This window comes from Mustela nivalis, assembly GCF_964662115.1.
Source record: "Mustela nivalis genome assembly, chromosome: 1".
NCBI classification, from domain to species: domain Eukaryota; kingdom Metazoa; phylum Chordata; class Mammalia; order Carnivora; family Mustelidae; genus Mustela; species Mustela nivalis.
This window is the reverse complement of record NC_139020.1, coordinates 114,770,922-114,797,845: the sequence shown is the minus strand read 5'-3', so window position 1 is coordinate 114,797,845 and position 26,924 is coordinate 114,770,922. Positions and strand designations below refer to the sequence as shown.

Genomic DNA, 26,924 nt, shown 5'->3' with positions numbered 1-26,924 from the left:
TGTCTGTCAAATAAAATCTTCTTAAAAAGTGGCAATGAGCCACTGTCTTGGCTTATTTTTAAAAAGCTCTATTCCGGGGGCACCTGAATGGCTCAGAAGGTTAAGCCTCTGCCTTCAGCTCAGGTCATGATCCCAGGGTCCTTGGATGGAGTCCTGCATCGGGCTCTCTGCTCGGTGGGGAGCCTACTTCCCGTTCTCTCAATGCCTGCCTCTCTGCCTACTTGTGATTTCTGTCTGTCAAATAAATAAAATCTTAAAAAAAAAAAACAAAAACTGATAAGTGTTGAATGGTATATAGTACTTACTAACCAAGGCGATTTTCTTTTTTTTTTTTTCTTTTTTTTTTTTTAAGATTTTATTTATTTATTTGACAGAGATCACAAGTAGGTAGAGAAGCAGACAGAGAGAGAGGAAGGGAAGCAGGTTCCCTGCTGAGCAGAGAGCCTGATGCGGGACTCGATCCCAGGACCCTGCGATCATGACCCAAGCCACCCAGGTGCCCCCCAAGGTGATTTTCTAATTATTCAGTCTGTGCACGCTCTCACCTCTGGTTAGTGATCAAGATGACAGAACTGTAACTATCCCTTCTGGTCTAAAAATTGAATTCTAAGATTAATAAGAGTAGCCCATACCCATCTTCCTATTTTTTTAGAGAATACCCTTCTCTGTGATGAAATAATTGTTTACTAATTTTGAAGCTGCTGAGAATCACTGATTCTTTTAGAGTAGAAATAGAAGAGTCTTCCTTTTAAGGATTTTATTTATTTATTTGACAGAGGGAGAGCATGCACAAGTGGGGGAAAGGCAGAGGGAGAAGCAGGCTCCCCACTGAGGGGCCTGATTTAGAACTCTACCCCAGGACCCTGGGATCCTGACTTGAGCTGAAGGCAGATGCTTAATGGACTGAGCCACCCAGGCGCTCCGAAAGACTCTTCCTTTTAAAGAGATGGGAATTTCTTAGCCTTAGACTGCAGTTCTAATGTAGCCTATAAGGTGGTGGCCTTAAAGAATATGGCAATTATTTACTTAGGATTCTTGTTAAGCACCTTCTGTGTAACTAACACATCACATAAGGGCCCCACCTCTTAGCTGAAAGTTGCTGCCTGCCTATTTTCTTTCGTCTGATAAAGTTGGAAGGTGGTTCTAAGAATCTTTTTTCTTCCCCCTACACTAACAAGTTGTGGGTTTTATTGGAAGTTTCTTTCCTTGATCCATTACTTCCCAACAAGTGATCCAGTTGTCTGGTGGACATCTGTTGATAAGTGATCATGGGGTGTTTTCTTGTTGGTGGTCCTTTTAGTTCTTGGTTTCCAGAGTTATAAAGGAATGATTCTCTTTATGTAATAGTAGCCTTCCCACAGATGGTTTAATTTGAGACCTGCTTCACTATCTTTTTGTTCTAGATATTTTTTAAAACAACCCCTTTCCCTTCTTAAGACAACTAAAATGCAGGGAGTATTTGTATGTATGTATGTGTGTGTTACATAAAAAACAAATGAAATTAAGTAGATTTTTAAGATATTGGGTCATTTCCTTTATAGTGGACTGGTGTACTTAAATGTGTCTCAAGTTCTGCTTAATTGTTTTTACTTCTTTAACTTTTTATTCTGTACTCCTAATATAGGTGAAACTTTCTTTAATATAGGTCTCTAAATTCAGCATTCCCAAGTTGAAAAATATGGTTGGGCCTTAGATACAGGTGGAACCAGGAATTCTCTAGCTATATGTCTGGTCTTTCTTTTTCCATGTTACCTGGCTTTTTTTTTTTTTTTTTTCCTCTGCGTGTTAGGAAACAGCCTTCAACAGTTCTTGAGGTTTATTTCTTATAACTTCATTCACTAGTGAGAGACTGATTTTCGGGTGTTAAGTTGGGTGTTAATTTGCCCTGCCCACTTACCATAGTCATATCTCTTGTAAATAACTGCATGTCACGAGACCTAAAAAGGAGATGGACAGTTGAGCACAAATGCATCATCACTAGTAAAAAAATATAATACATTTCTTACTAATGCTGGGTCAGTAGCATCTTATAAAAAAAGAATAGTGTGTACAGTGACCTTTCAACTGTAGATATGCAGACCTATCAAACAACATGACTTTTAGCTCATTTATAGTAGAAGACTTCTCTGGTTAACAAAGCAGGTTGACAATACAGCAGATTGACCACATGCCTCTATTTACTATCCCTCCCCAGACCCAAGTAAAATGACAGTTAAAAAGATGCTTTTAATATAACAAGGACAAAGAGAATAGAAGAGGAGACATAGTATACATATTTGAAAGAAGGATGGAAAAGTGACATCTGACTAAACTGAATAGACGAGGACCTATCCTAAGCATTTGCAGATGAGAATGTCTGTGAGAAGTGAACCCATTTCCTTGTAAAAATCTCAGAGGTGTAGGATTTAGGGACATACAACATGATGTGTGTGTGGTGGGGTGGGGAGCTATAATACTCAGGCTGAAAGGGGGGGGATTAATTGAAAACATGTAGGTGGTGTCAGAGGCCCATTAGGATCCCTTCTTTACCCCATACAGCCAGTGAAATGTTTTAAGTCCCATCGTCCAGTAGAAGAAAAGAACAAACTAATGTTCATATGTATTTGAGGAGAAATTAAACGAGGCTTCTCATCCTTGTCAGAGGAGTCAGTGAAAGGTATAGCACAAGAGTAAGAAAGGCAGATTTCTTAACTATAGGAAACAAACAGCCTTGCTGGAGGGGAGGTGGGTAGGGGAATGGTGTAATTGGGTGCTGGGCATTAAGGAGGACACTCCTTATGATGTAATGACCACTAGGTATTATGTGCAATTGAGAATCATTAAGCTCTATCTCTGAAACTTTTTTTTAAAAAGGCGGGGGGAGGGGAAAGAAAGGCAGATTGAAAGTGTGTTAACATGTTAAATTTGTTTCTAAGCCCTCAGACCAGACAGAGATTGGAAGATTTTTCTCTGGATAAACAAATGCCCTGGGAAAAAATACTTTAGGTACCCCACCCCCACCTTTAATGAAAAGGCTGACTTATCTTCTAGTTAACTTTTTAAGACTTTTCTGTATGAGTAGACAGCAAAGGATTACTAGACATTTGAAAAACACCCTTGTTATAAGAGAGTACAAAACAAAGGGGATAAAAAAGAAATATAGAAGAAACAGACAGTGGAGGTAAAGGGAACCAACCTATACATGCAAGTAAACTATATAATCTTCGAAAAGATCAAAAAGGCGTCCATGAAATAAGGAAAATATTCTCAGAGAAAGAATGATCAGAAAACAATGAAAAGTTATTCTTGGGAAATCAACATTTAAGATTACCAAACCAAACCAAAGATACCAGTCGGTAGAAGATTTAAAAGACACTCAAGAAAATTCTCCCAGATTTTTAGATAAAAATACAAAGATGGAAAATATGAGAGGAAATATATGATTTACTGATCTAACTAATAGTGAACAAAGAAAATTATCCAAGGAATAAAAGAAAAAAATTTCCCAGATCTGAAGAATATGATTTCCAGATGGAAGGGACTCACTGAGTACTCAGCTCATCAAATTGTATCATCCTGAAATTTCATAATACCACAGATAAGACAGCAAAACCTGTTATACTTGTAAACAGTATATCAGTCAAGATGGAGTAACAGGGACCAGATTTACCCCTCCATGTGAAAGAACTAAAAACTGGCAAAAAATATACAAAACAATGGTTTTCATGATGTTGTACATCAGATAATAAAGAAAAGCAGTCCCTGAGAAATGGGAAACAATGGTGGTAAATCCTACAATTGATCTAGCTTACTGTCTGCTGTGAGTTGTCAGGCTGCAGCAAAGGGAGGACAATTAAATGGTCTCCTAGAGCTAAGAAAGAAAACTGGAAGTTGGAAGAGGTCAAGGCAACTAGTTTTTATACACACGTACCCAAGAGAGAGCGAGATCTGTAGAAGTCCCCCTTGAGTCTTCAGTAGCACTTGTATGTGCGAATAACTACCCAGAGCTGGAAAAGGAATCACTGGAAATGCCGAAAGGAAACTATCCTCGATGTCCACAGGGCCTAGAATATTTCCTGTTCACACTATTCAGAAAAACATTAATGGGCTAGAATTAGCTCTATATTAAATGTTGCTCCAATTTTACCTAACAAAACTTTAATACCTAAAAGGATCAACTCTTCATAAATTTATTTCTCCGCCATATGAGGGGGGAATAAGAATAGCCTATCTGTGTCTCAGAACAAGCTCACATTTATAGGAACACAAAAATATCTAGTACCTACCAGGGAAAATTTTTCAGTGTCTGGCATCCATTTAGTATTTTCCAGGTATGCAAAGACCCATAATGAGTAAAATCCATCAATTGAAATCAATTCAGAAATGACACAGATGATGAATTCGTAAGCAAGGATATTAAAGCAGTGAAATACTGGGGCACCTGGGTGGCGCAGTTGGTTTGGCGTCTGTCTTCAGCTCAGGTCATGATCCCAGGGTCCTGGGATAAAGCCCCACATCGGGTGCTCTGCTCAGCCGGGAGCCTGCTTCTCCTTCTGTCTTATTGCATTCTGTCTGTGTCAAATAAGTAAAATCTTTAAAAAAAAAAAAAAATGAAAAGTTATATTCCATATGTTGAAGAACCCAAAGGAAAGATTCAGCATATTTAGAAATAGCGATGGAAAATAGAAAAAAAGAACAAATCAAAATCCAGTAGGCAAGATTAACAATAGATTAGGCATTTCAGAAGGAAAGATAAATGAATTTGAAGACCATGGCAATGGAAACCATCCAAAATGAAACTTAGGAGAAGAAAAGTGAAACAAAAGAGAATAGCTCTGGGACAAACTACATGCAGAGCTAATATAAGTGCAAATGAAGTCTTCAAAAACTGAAGACTTTAACAATCTTAAAAAAAAAAAAAAAGCTTATTAAAAAATGGCTGAAAACTTTACACATTTGACGAAAGCTATAAACCAGTAGATTCAAGAAGTTAAGTGAATTCCAGAGCAAAAGAAATATGATGAAAACTAAACCATGACACATAATCAAACTGTTTAAAACTAGTGATAAAGAGAACATTTAAAAAGCTTTCAGACCTTTGGCTCAGTTTTCTGTGAACCTGAACCTGCTAAAAAAAAAAGTCTTTTAAAAAACAACAACAAAAAAACCTTGTTGTAAGCCAAAAAATAAGCTGCCAGAAAGAAAAGACACTTTACATTTAGAGGAACAAAATATGATAGTGGATTTCATGGAAGTAGCAGTGTATCTCAGAAGATAAGAAGGAACATCTTTAAAGTACTGAAAGAAAAAAAAAATCTCTCAACTTAGAATTCTGTATCTTGTGAACATATCTTTCAAAAATGAAGGGGAAACAAAGACTTTTTAAAATATATGAAGCCTAGTATATATATATTAAATATATAAGGCTGAAAGGGTTTATCACCAGGCCTGCCCTATAAGAAATGGTAAGCCAAACCATTCAGGCAGAAGGAAAATGTTATCAGATGGAAATGTGAATCTGCATAAAGGAATGGAAATCACTGGAAATGGTAAAAGTTGTTTTTTTTTTTTTTTTGTCTAAATCTCTTAAAAAAATAACTTAGTTTTTAAGAAATGAAATTCTGATACATTCTATCACATAAATGAACCTCAAAAACTAAGTTAAAAAACCCATTTATAAAAGACGACACGTTGTGTGGTCCTGTATATATGAAATGGCCAGAATAGGCAAACAGAAAGATTAGTGGTTGCCTAGAGTTGGGGAGGGGGAGAGGGAACAATGAGAAGTGATTGCTAATGAGCACAAGGTTTCTTTTAGGGATGATGAGAATGTCCACAGTTAGATTGTGGTGATGGTTGCACAGCTCTCGCTCGCTCTCTCTCTCTCTATACTAAAACCCAGATGAACTTGATGGTATATAAAGAGTTATTTTTTTTTTAAGATTTTATTTATTTATTTGACAGACAGATTACATGTAGGCAGAGAGGCAGGCAGAGAGGAGGAAGCAGACTCCCTGCTGAGCAGAGAGCCCCATGCGGGGCTCGATCCCAGGACACTGGGATCATGACCTGAGCCGAAGGCAGAGGCTTTAACCCACTGAGCCACCCAGGCGCCCCTATAAAGAGTTATTTTTTAAAAAAACAACAAAGGAGGGTGCCTGGGTGGCTCAGTGGGTTGATCCTCTGCCTTTGGCTCAGGTCATGATCTCAGGGTCCTGGGATCAAGGCCCGCTTTGGGCTCTCTGCTCAGCGAGGTGCCTGCTTCCCCCCACCCTCACACCCCACCCCCATGCTTTCTGCTCTGCCTACTTGTGATCTCTTTCTCTCTGTCAAATAAATAAATAAAATCTTTTTAAAAAACCAACAAAGGAGGGCGCCTGGGTGGCTCAGTGGGTTAAGCCGCTGCCTTCGGCTCAGGTCACGATCTCAGAGTCCTGGGATCGAGTCCCGCATCGGGCTCTCTGCTCAGCAGAGAGCCTGCTTCCCTCTCTCTCTCTCTGCCTGCCTCTCCATCTACTTGTGATTTCTCTCTGTCAAATAAACAAATAAAATCTTAAAAAAAATAAATAAATAAAAATAAAAGTCTTTAAAAAACCAACAAAGGAGATAAAAGGGAATTATAAAAAATATTTAATCAAAAAGAGGAAAAATGTAAACAATAGAGAGTATTAGAAAACAAATGATGAAATAGTAGGGTTAAACCCAGCTATATCAGGGGCACCTGCTTAGCAGGAAGCCTGGTTCTCCCTCTTCCGCTTCCCCTGCTTGTGTTCCCTCTCTTGCGGTGTCTCTCTTTGTCAAATAAATAAATAAAATCTTTTTAAAAAAGTAAATAAAAAGCAGAGGTTATACTAACTATATGCTGTCCACAAGAAATCCACTTAAAGGGGTGCCTGGGTGGCTCAGTCATTAAGTGTCTGCTTTCTGCTCCAGTCATGATCCCAGGACCCAGCTCTGGATCAGGCTCCCTGCTGGGCGGGAGGCCTGCTTCTCCCACTCCCCCTGCTTGTGTTCCCTCTCTGTCAAATAAATAAATAAATAAATAATCTTTTTAAAAATCCACTTAAGTATATAAAGCTACAAAATAGGTCAAAATAAAAGGACTTTTTTTTTTTAAGTATGCTAACAGTGAAAAGAAACCTGGACTCACTAAAATCAGATAAAGTAGATTTTAGAGCAAAAAATAATGCCCTAAATATTTAAGGGATAAAGATAGGGAATAGGTTATTTTAGAATAGTAATAAGGTCAGTTCATCAAGAGGATGTAATAGAAGTAAACATTTATGCACTTAATAGTAGAGCAAAAGCAGATATAATTTTAAGGAGAAATAGGCAATTCCAGTTATAGTTGGAGATGCAAGTATACTTCTCTCAGTAATTGGTAGAGCAAGTAGACAGAAAATTGCTAACTGTTACTCATCTTTGACTTGTTGATATTTATAGAACACTCCACTAGCAGAATACCCATTCTTTCTGAGTGAACATAGACTACTTACTGAGCTAGGTCACATTCTAGGGAGATTTTTAAAAGCCTAATAAATGTAGAAAGATTCAACTCACATAAAATATATTCTATGACCACAGTGTATTTAAATTAGAAATCAATAACAGAAGAATCCCTGGGAATATTTGAAAAAAAAAAAAAAACCCACTTGCAAATAAATGAAGAAATCAAAAGGGTACTTAGGAAGTATATTAAATAGGATAAAAATGAAAATTCAAAGCATCAGTATCTGTATGATGCTGTTAAGGCAATACTTAGAAGAAATTTTAGGTATTAAGCATCTGTATGAGAAAAGAAAAAGATGTTAAGTCAGTGACTTAAGCAAAGCCATCTTAATAAACTAGAAAGGAAGAGCGAGTAAGATCCAAAGTAGTAGAAGAAAAGAAATAACAAAATTCAAAATGGAGATTAATAAAATAGAAGAATCAATGAAACCATAAGCTGATTTATTGAGATTATCAATAAAATGGATAAACCTCTAGGCAGACTGAAGGGGGGGTAGGGGGAAGACACAAATTACTAATATTGAAAATGAAAGAGATCACATTTTTATAGATACTAAAAATGATTAGGGAACAAATTCAAACATGTTAGATAAAGTGGGAAAATGTCTTAAAAGACAAATTTTCAACATTCATTCAAGAAGAAATGGGTAACTTGAAAAACAGTGTTTCTAGGAAAATTTAGTTTGTGGTTACTAACCATCCACAATGAAAATGTCAGACCCTTATGGCTCCATTGGTGAATTCTACCAAATGTTTAAGGAAGAAATACCAACAGTTTTACATGATCTTCCAGAAAATTAAATGAAAAGGAATACTTCCCTATTAATTTATTTTTAAGATTTTAACAAGATGGGATTGGGAGGGAGACAAACCATAAGTGACTCTTAATCTCACAAAACAAACTGAGGGTTGCTGGGGGGAGGGAGGTTGGGAGAAGGGGGTGGGGTTATGGACATTGGGGAGGGTATGTGCTATGGTGAGTGCTGTGAAGTGTGTAAACCTGGCGATTCATAGACCTGTACCCCTGGGGATAAAAATATATGTTTATAAAAAATAAAAAATTAAATTTATTTTTAAGATTTTATTTATTTATTTGACAGAGAGCACAAGCATGGGGAGCAGCAGAGGGAGAAGGAGAAGCAGACTCCCCACTGAGCAGGGAGCCCAGTGTAGGACTTGATCCCAGAAACCTGGGATCATAACCTGAGCTGAAGGCAGCAAGATGCTCAACCAACTGTACCACCCAAGCCCCCCTCAAGGCTTACTTTTATAACTTCAACTGTCAAGGCAGGCTGGTATTGGCATAAAGATAAAGAGATCATTGCAACAAAATTATGTATCTAGAAATAGACCCAGGCATATATGGACAATTAATTTTCAGCAGTAGTTCAAAATGTCATTGACCACCTTTTTTTTTTTTTTTAATTTTCAGGAAAATAGTATTCATTATTTTTTCACCACACCCAGTGCTCCATGCAATCCGTGCCCTCTATAATACCCACCACCTGGTACCCCAACCTCCCACCCCCCCGCCACTTCAAACCCCTCAGATTGTTTTTTAGAGTCAATAGTCTCTCATGATTGACCTCCCCTTCCAATTTACTCCAGCTCCCTTCTCCTCTCTAACACCCCTTGTCCTCCATGCTATTTGTTATGCTCCACAAATAAGTGAAACCATATGATAATTGACTTTCTCAGCTTGACTTATTTCACTCAGCATAATCTCTTCCAGTCCCGTCCATGTTGCTACAAAAGTTGGGTATTCATCCTTTCTGATGGAGGCATAATACTCCATAGTGTATATGGACCACATCTTCCTTATCCATTCGTCCGTTGAAGGGCATCTTGGTTCCTTCCATAGTTTGGCAACCGGGGCCATTGCTGCTATAAACATTGGGGTACAGATGGCCCTTCTTTTCACGACATCTGTATCTTTGGGGTAAATACCAAGAGTGCAATTGCAGGGTCATAGGGAAGTTCTATTTTTAATTTCTTGAGGAATCTCCACACTGTTCTCCAAAGAGGCTGCACCAACTTGCATTCCCACCAACAGTGGAAGAGGGTTCCCCTTCTCCACATCCTCTCCAACACACGATTCCTGCTTTGTTAGTTTTGGCCATTCTAACTGGTGTAAGGTGATATCTCAATGTGGTTTTAATTTGAATCTCCCTGAGGGCGTGATGATGAACATTTTTTCATGTGTCTGTTAGCCATTTGTATGTCTTGATTGGAGAAGTGTCTGTTCATATCTTTTGCCCATTTTTGATATGTTTGCCTATTTCATGCGTGTTGAGTTTGAGGAGTTCATTATAGATCCTGGATATCAACCTTTTGTCTGTACTGTCATTTGCAAATATCTTCTCCCATTCCGTGGGTTGCCTCTTTGTTTTTTTGACTGTTTCCTTTGCTGTGCAGAAGCTTTTGATTTTGATGAAGTCCCAAAAGTTTATTTTCACTTTTGTTTCCTTTGACTTTGGAGACATATCTTGAAAGAAGTTGCTGTGGCTGATACCAAAGAGATTACTGCCTATGTTCTCCTCTAGGATTCTGATGGATTCCTGTCTCACGTTGAGGTCTTTTATCCATTTTGAGTTTATCTTTGTGTACGGTGTAAGAGAATGGTTGAGTTTCATTCTTCTACTTACAGCTGTCCAGTTTTCCCAGCACCATTTATTGAAGAGACTGTCTTTTTTCCACTGTGTATTTTTTCCTGTTTTGTCGAAGATTAATTGACCATAGAGTTGAGGGTCCATATCTGGGCTCTCTACTCTGTTCTGTCATTGACCTTCTAAATATCAACACTAGAGATTAAAAGAAGTTCTGAGGGGGGGAAACATTTTCAACCTAAATATATATATGTGGTCAAGAAGTATCAAGGGGTAAACCAAAAAGAGGAGAACAAAGTATCCAGAAAATATTCTAGCAAGGGTAAAAGGGTAGGAATATGCTAGGAGGACAACTATGCCAGAAGTCTAGGGATAAACTACTGCAGATTAGAGCAGGAAGATCTGAGGAGTGGGGATGGGGGTATTTACAGAGAATACTATTGATAGACGTGTGTCAGGAATAATTGGTGGAACCATGGAAAAACTGGGAAGCATTAAGATGTAGCAGTTACTGGGGCACCCGGGTGGCTCAGCTGTTAAGCCGCTGCCTTTGGCTCTGGTCATGATTCCAGGGTCCTGGTGTCAAGCCCCACATCAGGCTGCCTGCTCAGCAGAGAGCCTGCTTCTCTCTCTCCTCTCCCTGCCGCTCTGCTTACTTGTGCTCTCTCTCTAGCTCTCTGTCAAACAAACAAACAAAAAAAGATGTAGCAGTTATTAACTTGAATAAAAGGAAAAGCTAGAGTTGGTAAAGAAAGGTGGCGTGCTTATTGTAAACTCTTTGTTTATACAGTCTATACTATCTAGGTGGTCGGTGGTAATAACGTAAGTTGTTCTTTTGGGATTAATAGAGCCAAATGGAAATAGGACTTCATAGACTTTGTTTTCCAGATTGCTCAGTATCTGAAGTGTAGGCCTCAATTTATGAGAACCAGTGCTCTAAAGGGCTGTTCATTCTGTCGTGTGCTCTTTTATTCAGACCTGGTGCTGGGTCAATCCAGGTACCTCTTTAATCAGGACCCTGACATGGTTGTCCCCACCCCTGCTTGAAGACAGAATAGGTTACTTTACTTTTATCAGTTTCCCATCAGCCAGTGTCTTTAGGGGAAATCTTCTTCAAAAAAAGCTTTGTTCCTAATTGGTTCTTCAGAGAAACAGGTTTGTGAGTACCTTGATTAATCTTGTTTAAATAAGCTGATTCTTTTTTGAATGCCCTCTAGGAAGTAAGAAGAAGGAAAAAGAACGGCCAGAAATTTCTCCTCCATCTGATTTTGAGCATACCATTCATGTTGGCTTTGATGCGGTCACTGGAGAATTCACTGTAAGTTTACCCATTTGGGACTCATTTATGTATCAGCACCCAAACCTTTCTTTGCAGTATTCAGTTTCAAGCTAACTGTTCTATCCACGTATTAACTGTGAATTCTTAGTGCTTTTCATTTCTTACAAAAGTGTTTGTGTTTGGATGTATCTTTTTCTTAGGGAACTGAGCGCATTAGTTAGAATTACACAAAATAGATCTAAAAAAAAAAAACATTTTACAATTTAATCAAGGCTACAGTTGATTGACTTGTTTTTTGTGTTTTGTCTTTTACTTTTGGAAATTGATTTTATTGGAGCAACTCAAAACAACTAATTTCTGAATATCTTTTTGTTAGGGCATGCCAGAACAGTGGGCTCGATTATTACAGACCTCTAACATCACCAAATTAGAGCAAAAGAAGAATCCTCAGGCTGTGCTGGATGTCTTAAAGTTCTATGACTCCAACACAGTGAAGCAGAAATATCTGAGCTTTACTCCTCCTGGTAAGACGTCATACTGTGGTAAAAGGCTGATTCAAATGGGATTGCAGAATTGGGAAGCACACCTAGATAAAAAGATTGCTTCTGGAAAAGTAAAAAGCTGTGGTATGGTTCCTGTCTCTATTGTTGCCCTTCTGTAGATCTGCCTTTTGTAAACTAATTGGAACAGCTTTTATGCATAATTTGGAGTCTGGGGAGTATGTTAATCTCTTAGTTTTGCCAAAAGTGGATGTTTTGGTCTTTTGTTTGTTTTTTCATGTCACTGCTTTGGAATGACTCCCAGCAATAAAAGAGAAAGGCGCTGATTTATAGACCGGTTCATACTAGAAATATATTTATTGTTAGTAGGACAGGAGGAGCGTTGTTAGCATATTTAAATACACAGACTTTGAAGTAAAAAATGTTTAAGTCCATTCAAAAATTAAAACTTATCAAATATACAAACATAAAATAAGCATTAGAATGAAGATTTTTATACCTTGGAATTAGATTATCATTAGGTAAGAATTGGAGTATAGTGGGTTTTTTTTTTTTGTTGTTTTTTTTTTTAAATCGTTTATTTGTTCAAATCAGGGTCAGAATAAAGACCATGCAATATAGTTGTTTGCTGTATCTCTTGATTCTCTTTTGATGTTTAGGCTCCCTCACATGGATTCTCACATTGTTTTCCTTGTAATTTATTTGTTGACCCATGGACCCATGGATTTTGCTAATTACGTCCCCAAGGTGTCTTTATGTTTCTCTGACCCCTAAAATCATACATGTAGTATTAATTAATGGCAGTTGATTACATTTTCACAGAAATATGGGCTGTGCTCAAAGAAAAAATAGCACTAAAAAAATCAAGAACGATCTTGATTTTTTTAGTTAGATCTTGATCTCTGTATCCTTAGCAAAAGGTCAGACTTGTCCCTAGAACTTCTGTGTCAGTACATCTGTAAATTAGAATTTTTTTAAATCAGTGTTTGACCAGAAAATGGTATATTCTTTTCACCTATTTTTCATATTATGTAGTTCATATATATGTTAAAGTTATATTAACTATATACCTTTAATATAATATTTATAAATATATATTTATATACTTAAATAACAAATATAAGTATGTTGTATATGTTTATTAATGTATAGTATATGTTAAATAATATTAGTGTATACATAATTAGTTAATGATCTTATTTAGCATATATTGCTAGATATTATATATATGTATAAAAATGTAAAAGTCTCTGGGCCTATTGAAAAGTAAAACAAAACAAAACTTGCTCTTTTAAATTCCAGAATGAATGTTTCAATGTTTAGTCTTCACAAACTGTGTTTAGCCCTTAGGAATATGCTTTCTTATTGATCAAAATTTATGCCAAGTATTTTCCTTTTCACAGTCGCTATTGTCTGAATAGTTGCTTTAAGTTTCTAGATAGACCATTTTTTTTCTGGAGAAAGTGTTGCTATGAATAAACTTCTGTTTTAACATATACACATGGAGAAATATAGTTACAAATGTTTTTAATAACTTTGTTAAAATGTAGTTCAAATGCTATAAAATTCACCCATTTGTAGTATGCAAGTCAGTGATTTTTAGTAAATTTACAGAGTTCCATTAAGATTTGAGATTTGTGGGGGCGCCTGGGTGGCTCAGTTGGTTGGACAACTGCCTTCGGCTCAGGTCATGATCCTGGAGTCCCAGGATCGAGTCCCACATCAGGCTCCCAGCTCCATGGGAAGTCTGCTTCTCCCTCTGACCTTCTCCTCACTCATGTTCTCTCTCACTGTCTCTCTTTCAAATAAATAAATAAAAAATCTTAAAAAAAAAAAAAAAAAGAAATGTTACTATTAAAAAAAAAAAAAAAAGATTTGAGATTTGTGGGGCGCCTGGGTGGCTCAGTGGGTTAGGCCGCTGCCTTCGGCTCAGGTCATGATCTCAGGGTCCTGGGATCGAGCCCCGCATCGGGCTCTCTGCTCAGCAGGAAGCCTGCTTCCCTCTCTCTCTCTCTGCCTGCCTCTCTGCCTACTTGTGATCTCTCTGTCAAATAAATAAATAAAATCTTTAAAAAAAAAATAAAAAGATTTGAGATTTGTTAATACAGTCTCACATAAATTCATATTTGACTACAGGTATTGTCATTTTTCTCTAGGTTTACTTCATCTTCAAATGTAATCAGTCTAAGAACATTCTACTTGCTCTGCTTTGTATTTTCTTCCTCTTATTTTTTTTTCCTATTCTTTATTATATAGACATTTTCTTTTTTGAGTTGTTGACTTAGCATTATTTTCTGTTTTGTATTCAGAGAAAGATGGCTTCCCTTCTGGAACACCAGCAGTAAGTTAATATATTACTTCTTGTAGCTCTTGTTTTAACTTAAGTTACTCAAAACAAATCTCAGTTTTTATTTAGCTTTCTAAAATAAATTACAGCCATCAGAAATAAATGCTTAATATGTTTTAAGCTAGCCACTTGATTAAGCAAATAAGGATCCCATATTAAGTAAACAGTTCCCTCAATTAGGAGGAAACAATCTCTTTTGAGTCTTATGAAGACAGTGCGGTAATAAGAAATGTACCTACCTAGCACACACCTGGCATGTAGTAAGCTCTTTATAAAAATTAACATCTTTTATTTCTTCCATCACCATTTTTGAAGGTGAATCTAGCTGTCTTAAATGACCAAAAATGACTCTGACTTACACAAATCCTACAGGATCTTTATTTTTGGTTTTAACAAACAAAGTGATTGGTTCCTTTCAGGACTTAAGGGACATAAAATTGTCCATATAAAAGGTACAGATTTTCTCTTAAGAAAACTTGGTACTTACTGTAAACATTTCATAAACTTTTCTATAAGTTATAGGATTCCTTTTACTTTTTAAGTGATTAGAACCAATGAGGTTTTATCATTTTGAAATGAGCTATTAAAGAAATACATTTTTTCAAGTATGTTTATTGTTATATCTGACTTGTCTTCCTTGCTTTTGCTCATGTGATTAATACAGCTGAGTACCAAGGGATCAGAAACTTCTGCAGTAGTAACAGAGGAAGATGATGATGATGAAGAGGCTGCTCCTCCTGTTATTGCCCCACGACCAGATCATACAAAATCAGTGCGTGTCTGGGTACTTGGACTGTGGTTGTCAGGGCATGTGTGTTTTTAAGAAACGGCAGTCTGTAGTTGTCTGCCAGTGATTAATTTTCCAAAAACCCTCAGTATGGGGAAATCTGATGAGGAGATCTTTACCTAAAAATCGTTAATCAAAAACTAGGTTTTTTGTTGTTGTTGTTGTTGTTTTTATTTTTTATTTTATTTTATTTTTTTTTTTTAAAGATTTTATTTATTCGATAGACAGATCACAAGTAGGCAGAGAGGCAGGCAGAGAGAGAGGGGGAAGCAGGCTCCCTGCTGAGCAGAGAATCCGATGTGGGGCTCGATCCCAGGACCCTGAGATCATGACCTGAGCCGAAGGCAGCGGCTTAACCCACTGAGCCACCCAGGCGCCCCATGTTGTTGTTTTTAATTAAAATTAAATGACTTCCTTAAAAGTTAAAGTAGTTACCTCATTGTTTCTCCTTTCTATATTACCCCTTCTCTTCCAGAGAATTCATCTATTTCTCTGGTTTTCTCTATTTTTCTCAGTGCAGATAACTGCTATATTTAAAACTTAGATCTTACTTCTTACCCAAATTGTGTAGATAATCTCCCACTTTACATTTCTCTTAAAGTCTTGGTGTCATTCAGGAGGCTGCAGAGAATGAAATTCCAACCGGATAGGGAACAGTTTAAAAAATAATAATCTTAGGGGCACCTGGGTGGCTCAATGGGTTAAGCCTCTGCCTTCCGCTCAGGTCATGATCTCAGGATCCTGGGATCGAGCCCCGCATCAGGCTCTCTGCTCAGCGGGGAGCCTGCTTCCCCACTCTCTCTCTCTGCCTGCCTCTCTGGCTACTTGTGATCTCTCTCTGTCAAATAAATAAATAAAATCTTTAAAAAAAAAATAATGATCTTAGAGAAAGAGTCCTGTATTCCTCTGCCAGTACAAGGCAAGTGCGGGAAGGTGGTGTGCGGTGGAGTGCTGGCACAATCAGCAGGGAGGACTCTGAAGACTGCTGCTGCTGGGTCCTGATTAACAGTAAAGGGCTTTGTTTTCTGGCTTTACCTCCTAGAATTGGCTGTTTAAAATGAAATGGTAGAGCATTGGGTATTATATAAGACTGATGAATCACTGGCCTCTATCTCTGAAACCAATAATAGACTTTATGTTAATTGAATTTAAATAAAAGCTTAAAAATAATAAAAAATAAAATGAAACGGTAAAAATCATCCTTGGTAAAAGGGTTTTTTTGTTCTTTGGGGTTTTTTTGGTAAAAGTTTTTATGAGAATTAATAGTTAATTCAACATCATGGTTTCTGTAATTCTGCTGTTTATTTCTCTTTTGTAGTAAGAATGCTGGCATATCCTTTTAGATCTGGCTAAACTTAAATTTCATTCAGAGATCTGGTGTTTTGCTAGACAGACTTTAAAAATCTATACATCATGTGTCAAAAGTGTTTAACATTTATTCATCTTCGTTACAGGTCTTTTATTAAGATAAGTTGAAAATATTATTCTCATTCTTTAGAACACTGGAGAAAACTAGTTTTGATTAAAAATCAAAGAACTGAATAGTGTACAAGTAAGAATACCTAAAAATACTTTGCCTCGGATCTCAGTAATAAGCTGTCTCTCTGCAGATTTATACACGGTCTGTAATTGACCCTATTCCTGCACCAGTTGGTGATTCTAATGTTGATAGCGGTGCCAAGTCTTCTGACAAACAGAAAAAGAAGACCAAAATGACAGATGAAGAGATTATGGAGAAACTAAGTATGTTACCTATTTTACATTATTCTTAAATTGTTAACAGCTCTTGACACATTTGGCTCAGATGGATTTTAATTTATACCCTGTGTTTTGGCTTAAGACATCAATTATAGGGGCACCTGGGTGTCTCGGTTGGGTGTCTGCCTTCAACTCAGGTGGCGATCCCAGGGTTCTGGGATCCCGCTCTGCATCAGGCTCTTTGCTCAGCGGGGAGTCTGCCTCAGCCTCTGCTACTCCCTCTCTCTGTCTCTCTTTCTGTCAGATATATAAATAAAATCTTAAAGAATAAAAAGACATAAATTATAAATTGTTTCCTTTTAGGAACAGGTCACTTCCGTTAAAATCTAGTAAAGCCAAATTCATACTCTGATTTGCTTGTTTATTATGTATTGACTGTTGGGTAATATATGCAGTGATAAGTACCTTCGGGAGCAACACTTTTTCCCAAAGGGCCAAATCTGAGGGTTATGGTTGGAACCCTTATCAAAGGAGATTTGTATACATTTATATATACTTATAGTTTCTCAATACGAGAATACAAAGTGTTCCCAAAGAACTAAACAATGTGGCCTTCCTGTATAGATATATGTGCAAACATTAAATGATTTTTTTTTTCTCTTCTCCCTTTTCATCCATTAACTGTCATTGGCCTGAGTCAACCATTGGAAATAATGTACACAGTGCCAGGGAGAGGGTAGCAAGAATGTCCAGTTACAAGTCTACAGCAACTATAGTTATAAAGAACACTGACATAGAGGGATCAAGGATCACGGAAAAGTACTAAGAAAAGTAGCTAAAGTGGCTGTAGACCTTAGATTGGATACTTATATAAAATTGGGTTATTTGTGTGAGTTTCCGTAATATGATCATACCTCCTTTTACCTTGAGCAAGTGAAAACTTAGCATGGTTTTCTCATGTTTTGGCTTGGTGGTAATAAGAATATATTATAGTTTTATGTCCAAATACTAATCGGAAAACTGTTGCTTAGTTGTGACTTTGTGAACTTCCCTAAAACAGATATGATTAGTTAATACTAAAGTAGAGTAATCTTTATAGAAATAAGTGGTTTCCTAAATATATTGGAAGATAGAAGGTATGTGGGAAGAGTCAAAAAAGCCATTTAGGCTTATTTATTTGGATATCATTTATATATTATTTCTGATAATAAGTAGTTTCATAATTTACCATTAGTTTAATACATTTCAGTGGAGTATGAAAAGTAGAATGACCAACTTCTCGATTAAGACTGCACATCCTACATCCTGAGAACCCCTTTATTCTTAGGCAGACTAAACACAGTTGGTCATTTTAAGGTGTTCATTTTTGAGAAAAGGATAATTAAGACCTTAGCTAGGAGGTCCAACCTCATGGAAATAATATGTCTTCTTGCTTCTGTTACTTTCTTAAGTTTCTTTAGTGTTCTGTGTTTGAAACATACATGATTTTTTTTTTTTAAGATTTTGTTTATTTATTTATTTGACAGAGATAACAAGTAGGCAGAGAGGCAGGCAGAGAGAGAGGAAGGGAAACAGGTTCCCTCCCGAGCAGAGAGCTAGCTGCATGTGTGGCTCGATCCCAGGACCCTGGGGCTACAACCAGAGCTGAAGGCAGAGGCTTTAACCCATTGAGCCACCCAGGCACCCCAGCATACGTAATTTTTGAAACTTGTGTTTGAAAGTTGTGTTTGAAAACCAGTGTTCTGAAATCAGTAGAGTTTATTAAAAGAAGTCATGATATTAGTTTACAATTTGAAATGCTTGAGAGCTTCCAACTTTTTGTTGTTGTTTTTTGTTTAAAATAGGAACTATTGTGAGCATAGGTGACCCTAAGAAAAAATACACAAGATATGAAAAAATTGGGCAAGGGTAAGTATTGGTGACTGTATTAAACAGTATGGTAGTAATTCCTGGGTGTATAGTGTATCTCTTCTGCCTGTTGACATTGAGCACTTAGAGCATTCTATGCGTGGTTTTCCTGGATTTGTGTAAATAAGTAATGTATTTATTTCTACCTGCTGTTACAAAATTGACCTATTGATCAATGACGTACATTGTTTTTTTCTTAAATGTTGTTTCCCATTGGTGTTTAAGAGATTAGATGGAAAAATTGACCACCAAATATATATTTTTTGACTACCAAATATATGTAAAAAGATAATAAGAACATTTACTACAAGATGATAGGCAATTTTATTGCCTAAAAAATTGTGTATTTAATCACGTTATTGAGTATTGAAGTTTGAGTCTACTGATCTGATTTTGTCCAGTAATTTGTGTTTTTAAACTAAACTTTGTTTCTGTTGCCTGGGAGCAAATGAACATTTTGAATTTTTATTATTATTCTCTGGATAGTATTCTTTGAATTTAGAAAGAGAGCTTAAATCTTTTTTTGAAAACCTCTTTATGAATTTTGTTCTAAAAACTAAATTAGGTGGGGTTCCTGGGTGGCTCATTCAGTTAAGCATCTGGCTCGATTTCTGCTCAGCTCATGATCTCTGGGTTGTGAAATCAGCTCCTCATGCAGCTCCATGCTGGGTGTGGAGCCTTCTTAAGATTCTTTCTCTTCCTCTCCCTCTGCCTCTCCTCCACGTCTACCTCTCTTTAAAAAAAAAAGAACTAAATTTCGTTGCATAACTGTTTTAATAACAAAAATTGAAAATCATCTTAATATTCTTGAGCATGATGATGGATAAATTTATCCAATATATCCATTTATCCAATATATCCATTAATATATTGAATAATATAAATAATAGTAATGAGGGAACAAGTATAAGACCGACCCTAAATCCAGTGTTAAATTAAGAAAGCAGATCTCAAAACATAAAATAAAAAAGTTTAAAAAATTAAAAAGCAAATTGCAGAAAAATACATAAAACGAAGCCATTTATAAGAAGTTGTAAAAATTACATTGAATATATTTTATAGTGATACACACCTAGGCCATTGATAGACATAAAGTGTAGACAGACAGATGCATGGAATGGATGCGCATCAACTGCAGAATAAACACCAAACACCGATTACTTTTGGGAGCATGGAAGGATGAGCATCAACTGCAGAATAAACACCAAACACTGATTACTTTGGGAAGCAGTGCAAGGACTTCAAATTTATTCATTGATTTTTGTTTCTTAAGCATGGATGTAGATCCATGAGTATGTATTTTTTCTTTCCTTTATCTTTTTCCTACATTTTTGTAGGTATATTTATGACAAATTTCTAACAAGTTTCAGCTAGGAGGATTGCCTTTTTCTTATTTTTTTTTTTCCCTTCTGTGCTTGCTTTTACTCCTTTATAAAAATGTTAAGTCTTAAATGTTCTTTAATCCCTTTCTAGTTATTCTAAGTATAAAGTCTTTAGATACATAAATGATAGTGATTTAGAAACCTTAAATCTGGTATGTCTTTTTTCCCCCTAGGGCTTCTGGTACAGTTTTCACTGCTACTGATGTGGCATTGGGACAGGAGGTAGCTACTTTTTCATACTTCTGGGTGTTACCATTAGCTTTTAGTATAAGAGGAAACTAGATAAACCTATGAATAATCAATGGGAATCTTTTTTCAGTTTAATATGTTGAAAGAATATGTATTTTATAGCACTTTTCTTAATAGGGAAAAAAGAAGAAATTATGTACTGAGTTTTATAAATAAGCAGATCTTTTAAAAAATTATTTTTCCAGCTTGGAATGAAAAGAGGATTAATTCCTGGCATTGGTATGACCTTGAGTTGGGTAATCAGCTTCAGGAGTAATCTTGAAGTAATTAGGCTCTAAGTATTACAAAGTATTGTTCATAGGCAGTGTGGAAGTAAAAGTATTACCTGTCAGTAAATTACAGTCTCATTGTATAATGTAACAGATATACAATAAAGTAAATCATTATCTGGTTGGTGTTTGTAATTTTCTGAGAGAATTAGGAGACTTGTTCTGATTTTTTTTTTAATTTGTTTCCATCATAGGTTGCTATCAAACAGATTAATTTACAGAAACAGCCAAAGAAGGAATTAATCATTAATGAGATTCTGGTGATGAAAGAATTAAAGAATCCCAACATAGTTAACTTCTTGGACAGGTAAATACAATTATTTCTTAAACAGTGGGGGGGGGGGGGAGAGTAGAAATTTTACATCTTGTGGTTTGGAGCTTACTCAGGCATTTGATCAGAGTAGGTGTCAGTGTTGATAAATAAGCTTGAAGGAGGAAGAGAAGTAAAAGAAAAAATAGCACATTGCAGGGGCACCTGAGTGGCACAGTTGATTAAGTGTCTTACTTTTGGTTTCAACTCAGGTCATGATCTCCAGGTCATGGGATCAAGCCTGGATAGAGCCAGGCCTTGGGCTCCATGCTCAGTGCGGGAATCTGCTTAGGATTCTCTCCCTCTGCCCCTCCCTCCTTGTTCACCCTCCCCGCCATGTGCGCACACTCGTTAGCTCTCTAATAAATCTTAAAAAAAAGACTGGGGGGGTACATTGTACTTTAGCAGGCTTTTTTCTACATGTATATCACCTGGCAAGTAAGGGAGAGCAGTTAAATGAAAGACATTACTGCTGGTGCTTATATTAATTACAAATGATCAGAAACAGAAACATTAAGGAAATGAGCTATGATTCATGTGTTGACTGACAGCAGTGCCTGGCCACATGGTTTTTAAACTTTCAGATCATGTTTCTATTTTAGATCCTGTCTTTCATGGGCAAATAGTTTGTCAAAACCTCATTTAAGAATGGATGTTAAATAATAGAACAAAGAGCAGGATAGAAAATTATATTCTACGATTATATGGGGATTGTTAAGCAGTTACATATATGCAAATGAAAGAATTGAAAAATAAATGAAAATTAAAATAGTGATTGTGGTGGAGATAGAAGATTATAGGTGATTTTCTTATTTCCACATTTAAATGTATTTAGAATAGGAAAAAGATAATACATTTTTAGATTTTAGCCCTAGTAATGGAGGCCATGTTCATAAAAATCAATTTTCTAGGTCTGTTGCCCTGCTTTTGAAAGTACTATGTCAAGTGGGTATTGCAGGGTAGGTAAGATAAGCCATAGCTTTGGAATCCATTACACTTGGCTTCTGATTCTGGTTCTGTCACTTACTAGCTATGTGAACCTGGATGAGTAACTTCTTCAAGCCTCCATCTCTTCATCTGTAAAACAGAACAAATGATTCCTACCTTACAGTGTTACATTAATTGAAACGATCAAGTTACAATTGTAGGCTAGCTCTGAAATCACTCAGAAAAGTCCTAGTGCCTGTCATTTACTTTCCTCAACTGTGGGGTTGCAGCTGGCGGGTTTTCTTTCTGGCCCTCACAGCTTCCAGCTTTCTAGCTTCCTGATTAGGGAGTCTGACATTTAAATTCTTCAGCGCAGAGTGGTGTGAAAGTAAAAACGCGCATGTATTTTGTGTGTTTTTCCTTGTTTTTTAGTTACCTGATGGGAGATGAATTGTTTGTGGTAATGGAGTACCTTGCTGGGGGATCGCTTACTGATGTTGTGACAGAGACCTGCATGGATGAAGCACAGATCGCCGCTGTCTGCAGAGAGGTAAGTGTGCTCCCTTTCCGGTAAGTTACAGCCATGCGTACTTAGGAGGTTAAAAAAAAACAAGGAGGAGAGTTTTCGCACAGGTGATTTTTACTATGTGCAATACTTTCTCTACATACTCTGTGCAGGTTGTCTCCATACCATTTAATCCTTCCTGTGCACGCTAATTCTGGAATAAAGTATGGATTTTTGAAGAGCCCAGCTCACAGGTATATTTCAGGGAGTTCTTCATTAGAACTTATCCCAACAGAGTACTTTTAAGAGTGAAAGGAAAGGCCGCTCAACAGTGGAAACAAGGACTGTCTCTCACAAAGCAGGACACATGCTCACCTTAAGTATTAAGTCTGCTTCTGGCTTTATTAATCTCCTCAGAGGTGAAAAGCTAGGTGTTTCTTGATATTCACTATTTAATTTTTAGACATACCATTGCTTAAGCCAGTAGAATTCTGCCAAATTGCCTAAGTCGAAACTAAAACTAAAAATTTTTATTTCTGAGTTAATTATGCTCCATCAAAGGGGTAGACCATTTGGTTGTTTCAGGAGGGGAGGAAATAAGAACTCTTGAACAGTTATGAATATGATATTTTAGTAACATAGCTCTAACAAAGAGTGGTCACTTAAAAGCTGACAAAAACTTAAGAATATATCCATACTTCATTTGTTTTTCTAATAATTTCTTTTTATAATTGTTTTAAAAATTATTTTAGGAGTTCCTCGAATTGTGACAAATTTGTTTCTGTTGTACAAGTGTTTTGGGGAGGATTTGTTCTCAAGAATCTGTTTAAATGCTTTGTATATGCAGAACTGAGCCTGGGTGGCTCAGCTGGTTAAACATCTTCCTTTGGCTCAGGTCATGTTCTCAGGTTCCTGGGATCAACTCCCACACTGAGAAGTCCCTGCTTCTCTCTCTCTTCTGCTCCCCCTGCTTGTGCGCTCTCTCTCTCTCTCTCTCTCTCTCTCTGACAAATAAATAAAATCTTAAAAAAAAAAAAATGCTTGAGGGGTACCTGGGTGGCTCAGGTCCTGGTCTCAGGGTCCTGGGATCAAACCCCACATGGGGCTCTGTGCTCAGCAGAGAGCCTGCTTCCTCCTCTCTCTCTGCTTGCCTCTCTGCCTACTTGTGATCTCTCTGTCAAATAAATAAAAAAAAATCTTTAAAAAAAAATGCTTGGTAAATGTAGTACAGTTTATCTGTCTTTACTTGAATGGATAGTAGAATATCTTAAATGAGATTTTTAGTTGTTACTCATAAAGTACAATCTTTATTTTGTTTTTCTCTTCTATTGGGGGTAAGAAATAAAAATACAACTTTTTCCAAGCTTGCATTTTATATTCAGTTAATATTCAAAAACAGGGGCAAGCAGATCTTAAAACTCTAATCTTGTTCTTGAATTTTAAGGAAGGGGGCAGAGTTTTTCCTTACTTCTGACTGTGCTTTCTGAAACATGGCATAAGAGGAAACTTACTCTTTCATCAGTGGTGTCTAAGTTGTCGAAATCACTTTATGTAAAATCTGCTCTAAAAGAAATGAAAAAAATATCCTAACATCACATCAGTGAACAGCTGGATAGAACTGGACCTCCCAGGTTCTTACCTACTTTTCAGGGGCTCGATTAGAATTCTGAAGCAATGCTTTAGGCCATAAGTACTGACTCACTTCCTTTAGACTTTTCAGGGACTGTTTCATTGATAGGTGTTTTTCTTGGTTAGTGTTTACAGGCATTGGAGTTTTTACATGCTAATCAAGTAATCCACAGAGACATCAAAAGTGACAATGTGCTTTTGGGGATGGAAGGATCCGTTAAACTTAGTAAGTAGCAAATGATTAAGTAACATTTATTACTATAGTTCTGCCTTTTGTTTAAGTAAAAAGAAACCTATTAATATTTTTGTGACTTAATATATGGAAGAGGAGGGAGAAAATCGTAAAGAATGTGGACTCTGAGCTGGACAGCTTGGGTTTAAATAGCAGATCAGCTACTACTTGCTGAATAATTTGGGGTGAGTTATTTAATCTCTGTATTTATGTTCTCAGATGGTAAGGAAAATAATAGTTACTGTCTCAGATATATAATATAGTTACTGTCTCAGTTACTCTGAGAACTAAAAATGTAAAGCACTGAGGAACAGTGCCTGGGATTGTCCTCATGTTGGTACTGTCTTCTAAAGATAAGCTTGAATTTGTCTGTTATTAGGGTAAATCTTTCTCATTGTACTGTTCAGCTTTCTTAGGATTTGGTAGAACATGGCCCATTTGGGGGAGGGCTTTATGACCCTGACCTGAGAGATGACTAGAAACAAAACCTCTGTTCCTAATTATCTTCTGTATCAGACTTGATACAATCATGGGGGGGGAAGTCCTGGACTTCCTCTGCTGGCTGTAATCTGTCAGTTTCAACCACTGCCACCTGGAGGATTCAAGAAGAACTTCTGTTGTGGTTCCTCCAACTATGCAAAATTCAAGGCATTTCTTGGATCAGCAGATCAAAATTTTTTCCTTCTGTTCTGTTGGAGTGTTTGACTCCTTTTTCAATATCTCTTTTTTTAAGATATTTCTTCTGGGTATTGTTCAACCACAGGAAAGGGGTTCTACCAGATGGTCAAAAAATATGATTACTAATCTTAATCAGCAGGCAAAATAGAAATGGACATTCTCATACTTTTTTGGTGGATACACATGTAAGGTGACTTAGACTTTTTTGGATAGATTTATCCTGGCTCTTCCACATACTAGATGAATGATCTTGGATAATTTACCTAAAAATATGTATGCCTTAGTTTCCCAGTATGTAAAATGAGAATAATGTTAATAAATGTACCTATCTCAGTGTTATCATGAGGATTAGGTGTGTTGATTTCCTATAAGATACTTGGAACAGTACCTGGTTTGTTACAAGTACCCAATTTTAACTATAAATATGATTTAACTGAACAATTGCTCACTTAGTATTCTCTTGGATAAAATTATTGAACATATGCACAACAGTAAATACAAAGTTGTTCTCTGTAACGTTGTAAAGAACAACAAAAAGTACCTTAAATGTCTAGCAGTATGGTAAATTATAATTTTGTTATTTTGTAATACTGTGTGGTTATAGTAATGAGGTAGATCAACGTTTACAACTATGGAAAAATCTCTAAAAATAAATTTTAAAAAACAATTTACTGGAGCACTTGGCTGACTTAGTTGGTAGAGCATGTGACTTTTCATCTCAGAGTGGTGAGTTCAAGCCCCATGTTGGGGGTAGAGTTTACTTTTTTTTAAAAAGCAGTTTAACAGAGTGTCCTAACTAGGTCGAATAAACTATTCAGTTCACAGGTGATGTTTGTACCTGTGTAAATTCATAACAAAAAGTCCAAAGCTTATAAACTTAAATGTTAGTAGTAGTTGAGTTTGAAATAGAATGGGTCTGTAGAAGGGAGGAAAACAATTCTAGATTCTCATCCCACTAAATCTAACACTCATTGCTAACCTAGGCTTTCTGTGCCTATTGCAAAATGAGTAGAGTAAGCTGGTGAGGACCTTTTTAGGTACAGTTGCAGTTAAAGCTGTTCTTTTTCTAGGCTGTTTGCTAGGTCAGATACTTAGTAATTCTGGCTTCTGTTTGTTTTCTTCAAAAATAGTTCCCATTTCCTGACCTTTTTACCTGATTTGTAGAATTTTAGTTTTGATGCTCACTTTTGGTAACTTTCCTTTTTCAACTTTATTAAAATTTTTGGGATAATTCTTTAGAATAAAAGACCACCTGATCATTTGGCCTTTGCTTGTGGGAAATAAAAGTAAGCAAAGTGAGAATATATAACATCATCAAGATACTTGTAAAGCCATTCTGCATTCTACATTGTACCTTGGAAACCCATTCTGGCTTACTTTTTTTTTTTTTTTTTTTTTTTTTTAAGTAAGCACTATACACAGCGTGGGGCTTTAACACAACCCTGAGAACAAGAGTCACATGCTCTATGGACACTTCAGTAGCCAGGTGCCCTTGGTTTACTTTTTGAATACAGTTTTTAAAAAGAAGAGGCTGGATAGTCAAATGTAATTAATTAAGTCATCTATCATGAGCTCTTAGATAAAAGTATCCATGGGCACCATTAACTATAGATTTGTTTTGTTTTGTTTTATAGCCGACTTTGGGTTCTGCGCCCAGATCACCCCTGAGCAGAGCAAGAGAAGTACCATGGTGGGAACGCCATACTGGATGGCACCAGAGGTGGTTACACGGAAAGCTTATGGCCCTAAAGTGGACATATGGTCTCTGGGTATCATGGCTATTGAGATGGTAGAAGGAGAGCCTCCATACCTCAATGAAAATCCCTTGAGGGTAAGAGCAATTAAACACCAGCCTTATTTTTAGAAAAACGCATTTCTTCAGAACATTTATTTATAATCTGATTGCACCAGCCACTAGGCAAAAATTCAGGATAAAAGTCGATATAACCTAGTCTCTGCATCTAAAAATATTTGCTTCTTCTGGATTATTGAGTTGAATGTGTTAGGTAAAGAGTTTGTAGATTTTTAGTAAACTGTATGGTATTAAATTTTGCACTTAAGTAAGACTTTGTTTACTTTTCCACAAAGGATCTCTAGATGTACTCTTCAGATAGTCAGCTTTGAACCTTG

The 26,924-nt window shown here is 36.6% G+C and overlaps 1 protein-coding gene across 2 annotated transcripts in view; it reads left to right on the top strand.

Moving 5' to 3' along the window:
* Positions 1-26,924, top strand: part of PAK2 (p21 (RAC1) activated kinase 2) — a 94,721-nt gene that overhangs the window by 52,500 nt on the left and 15,297 nt on the right. For both annotated transcript variants that reach the window (XM_082700075.1, XM_082700076.1), the window contains 11 exons: positions 11,312-11,412; positions 11,750-11,897; positions 14,183-14,214; positions 14,885-14,992; positions 16,618-16,750; positions 18,550-18,613; positions 20,169-20,217; positions 20,708-20,820; positions 22,183-22,300; positions 24,011-24,110; positions 26,429-26,625. In XM_082700075.1, coding sequence (XP_082556201.1) covers positions 11,312-11,412; positions 11,750-11,897; positions 14,183-14,214; positions 14,885-14,992; positions 16,618-16,750; positions 18,550-18,613; positions 20,169-20,217; positions 20,708-20,820; positions 22,183-22,300; positions 24,011-24,110; positions 26,429-26,625 — 1,163 coding nt within the window. The remainder of the gene's footprint in view (positions 1-11,311; positions 11,413-11,749; positions 11,898-14,182; positions 14,215-14,884; positions 14,993-16,617; positions 16,751-18,549; positions 18,614-20,168; positions 20,218-20,707; positions 20,821-22,182; positions 22,301-24,010; positions 24,111-26,428; positions 26,626-26,924) is intronic.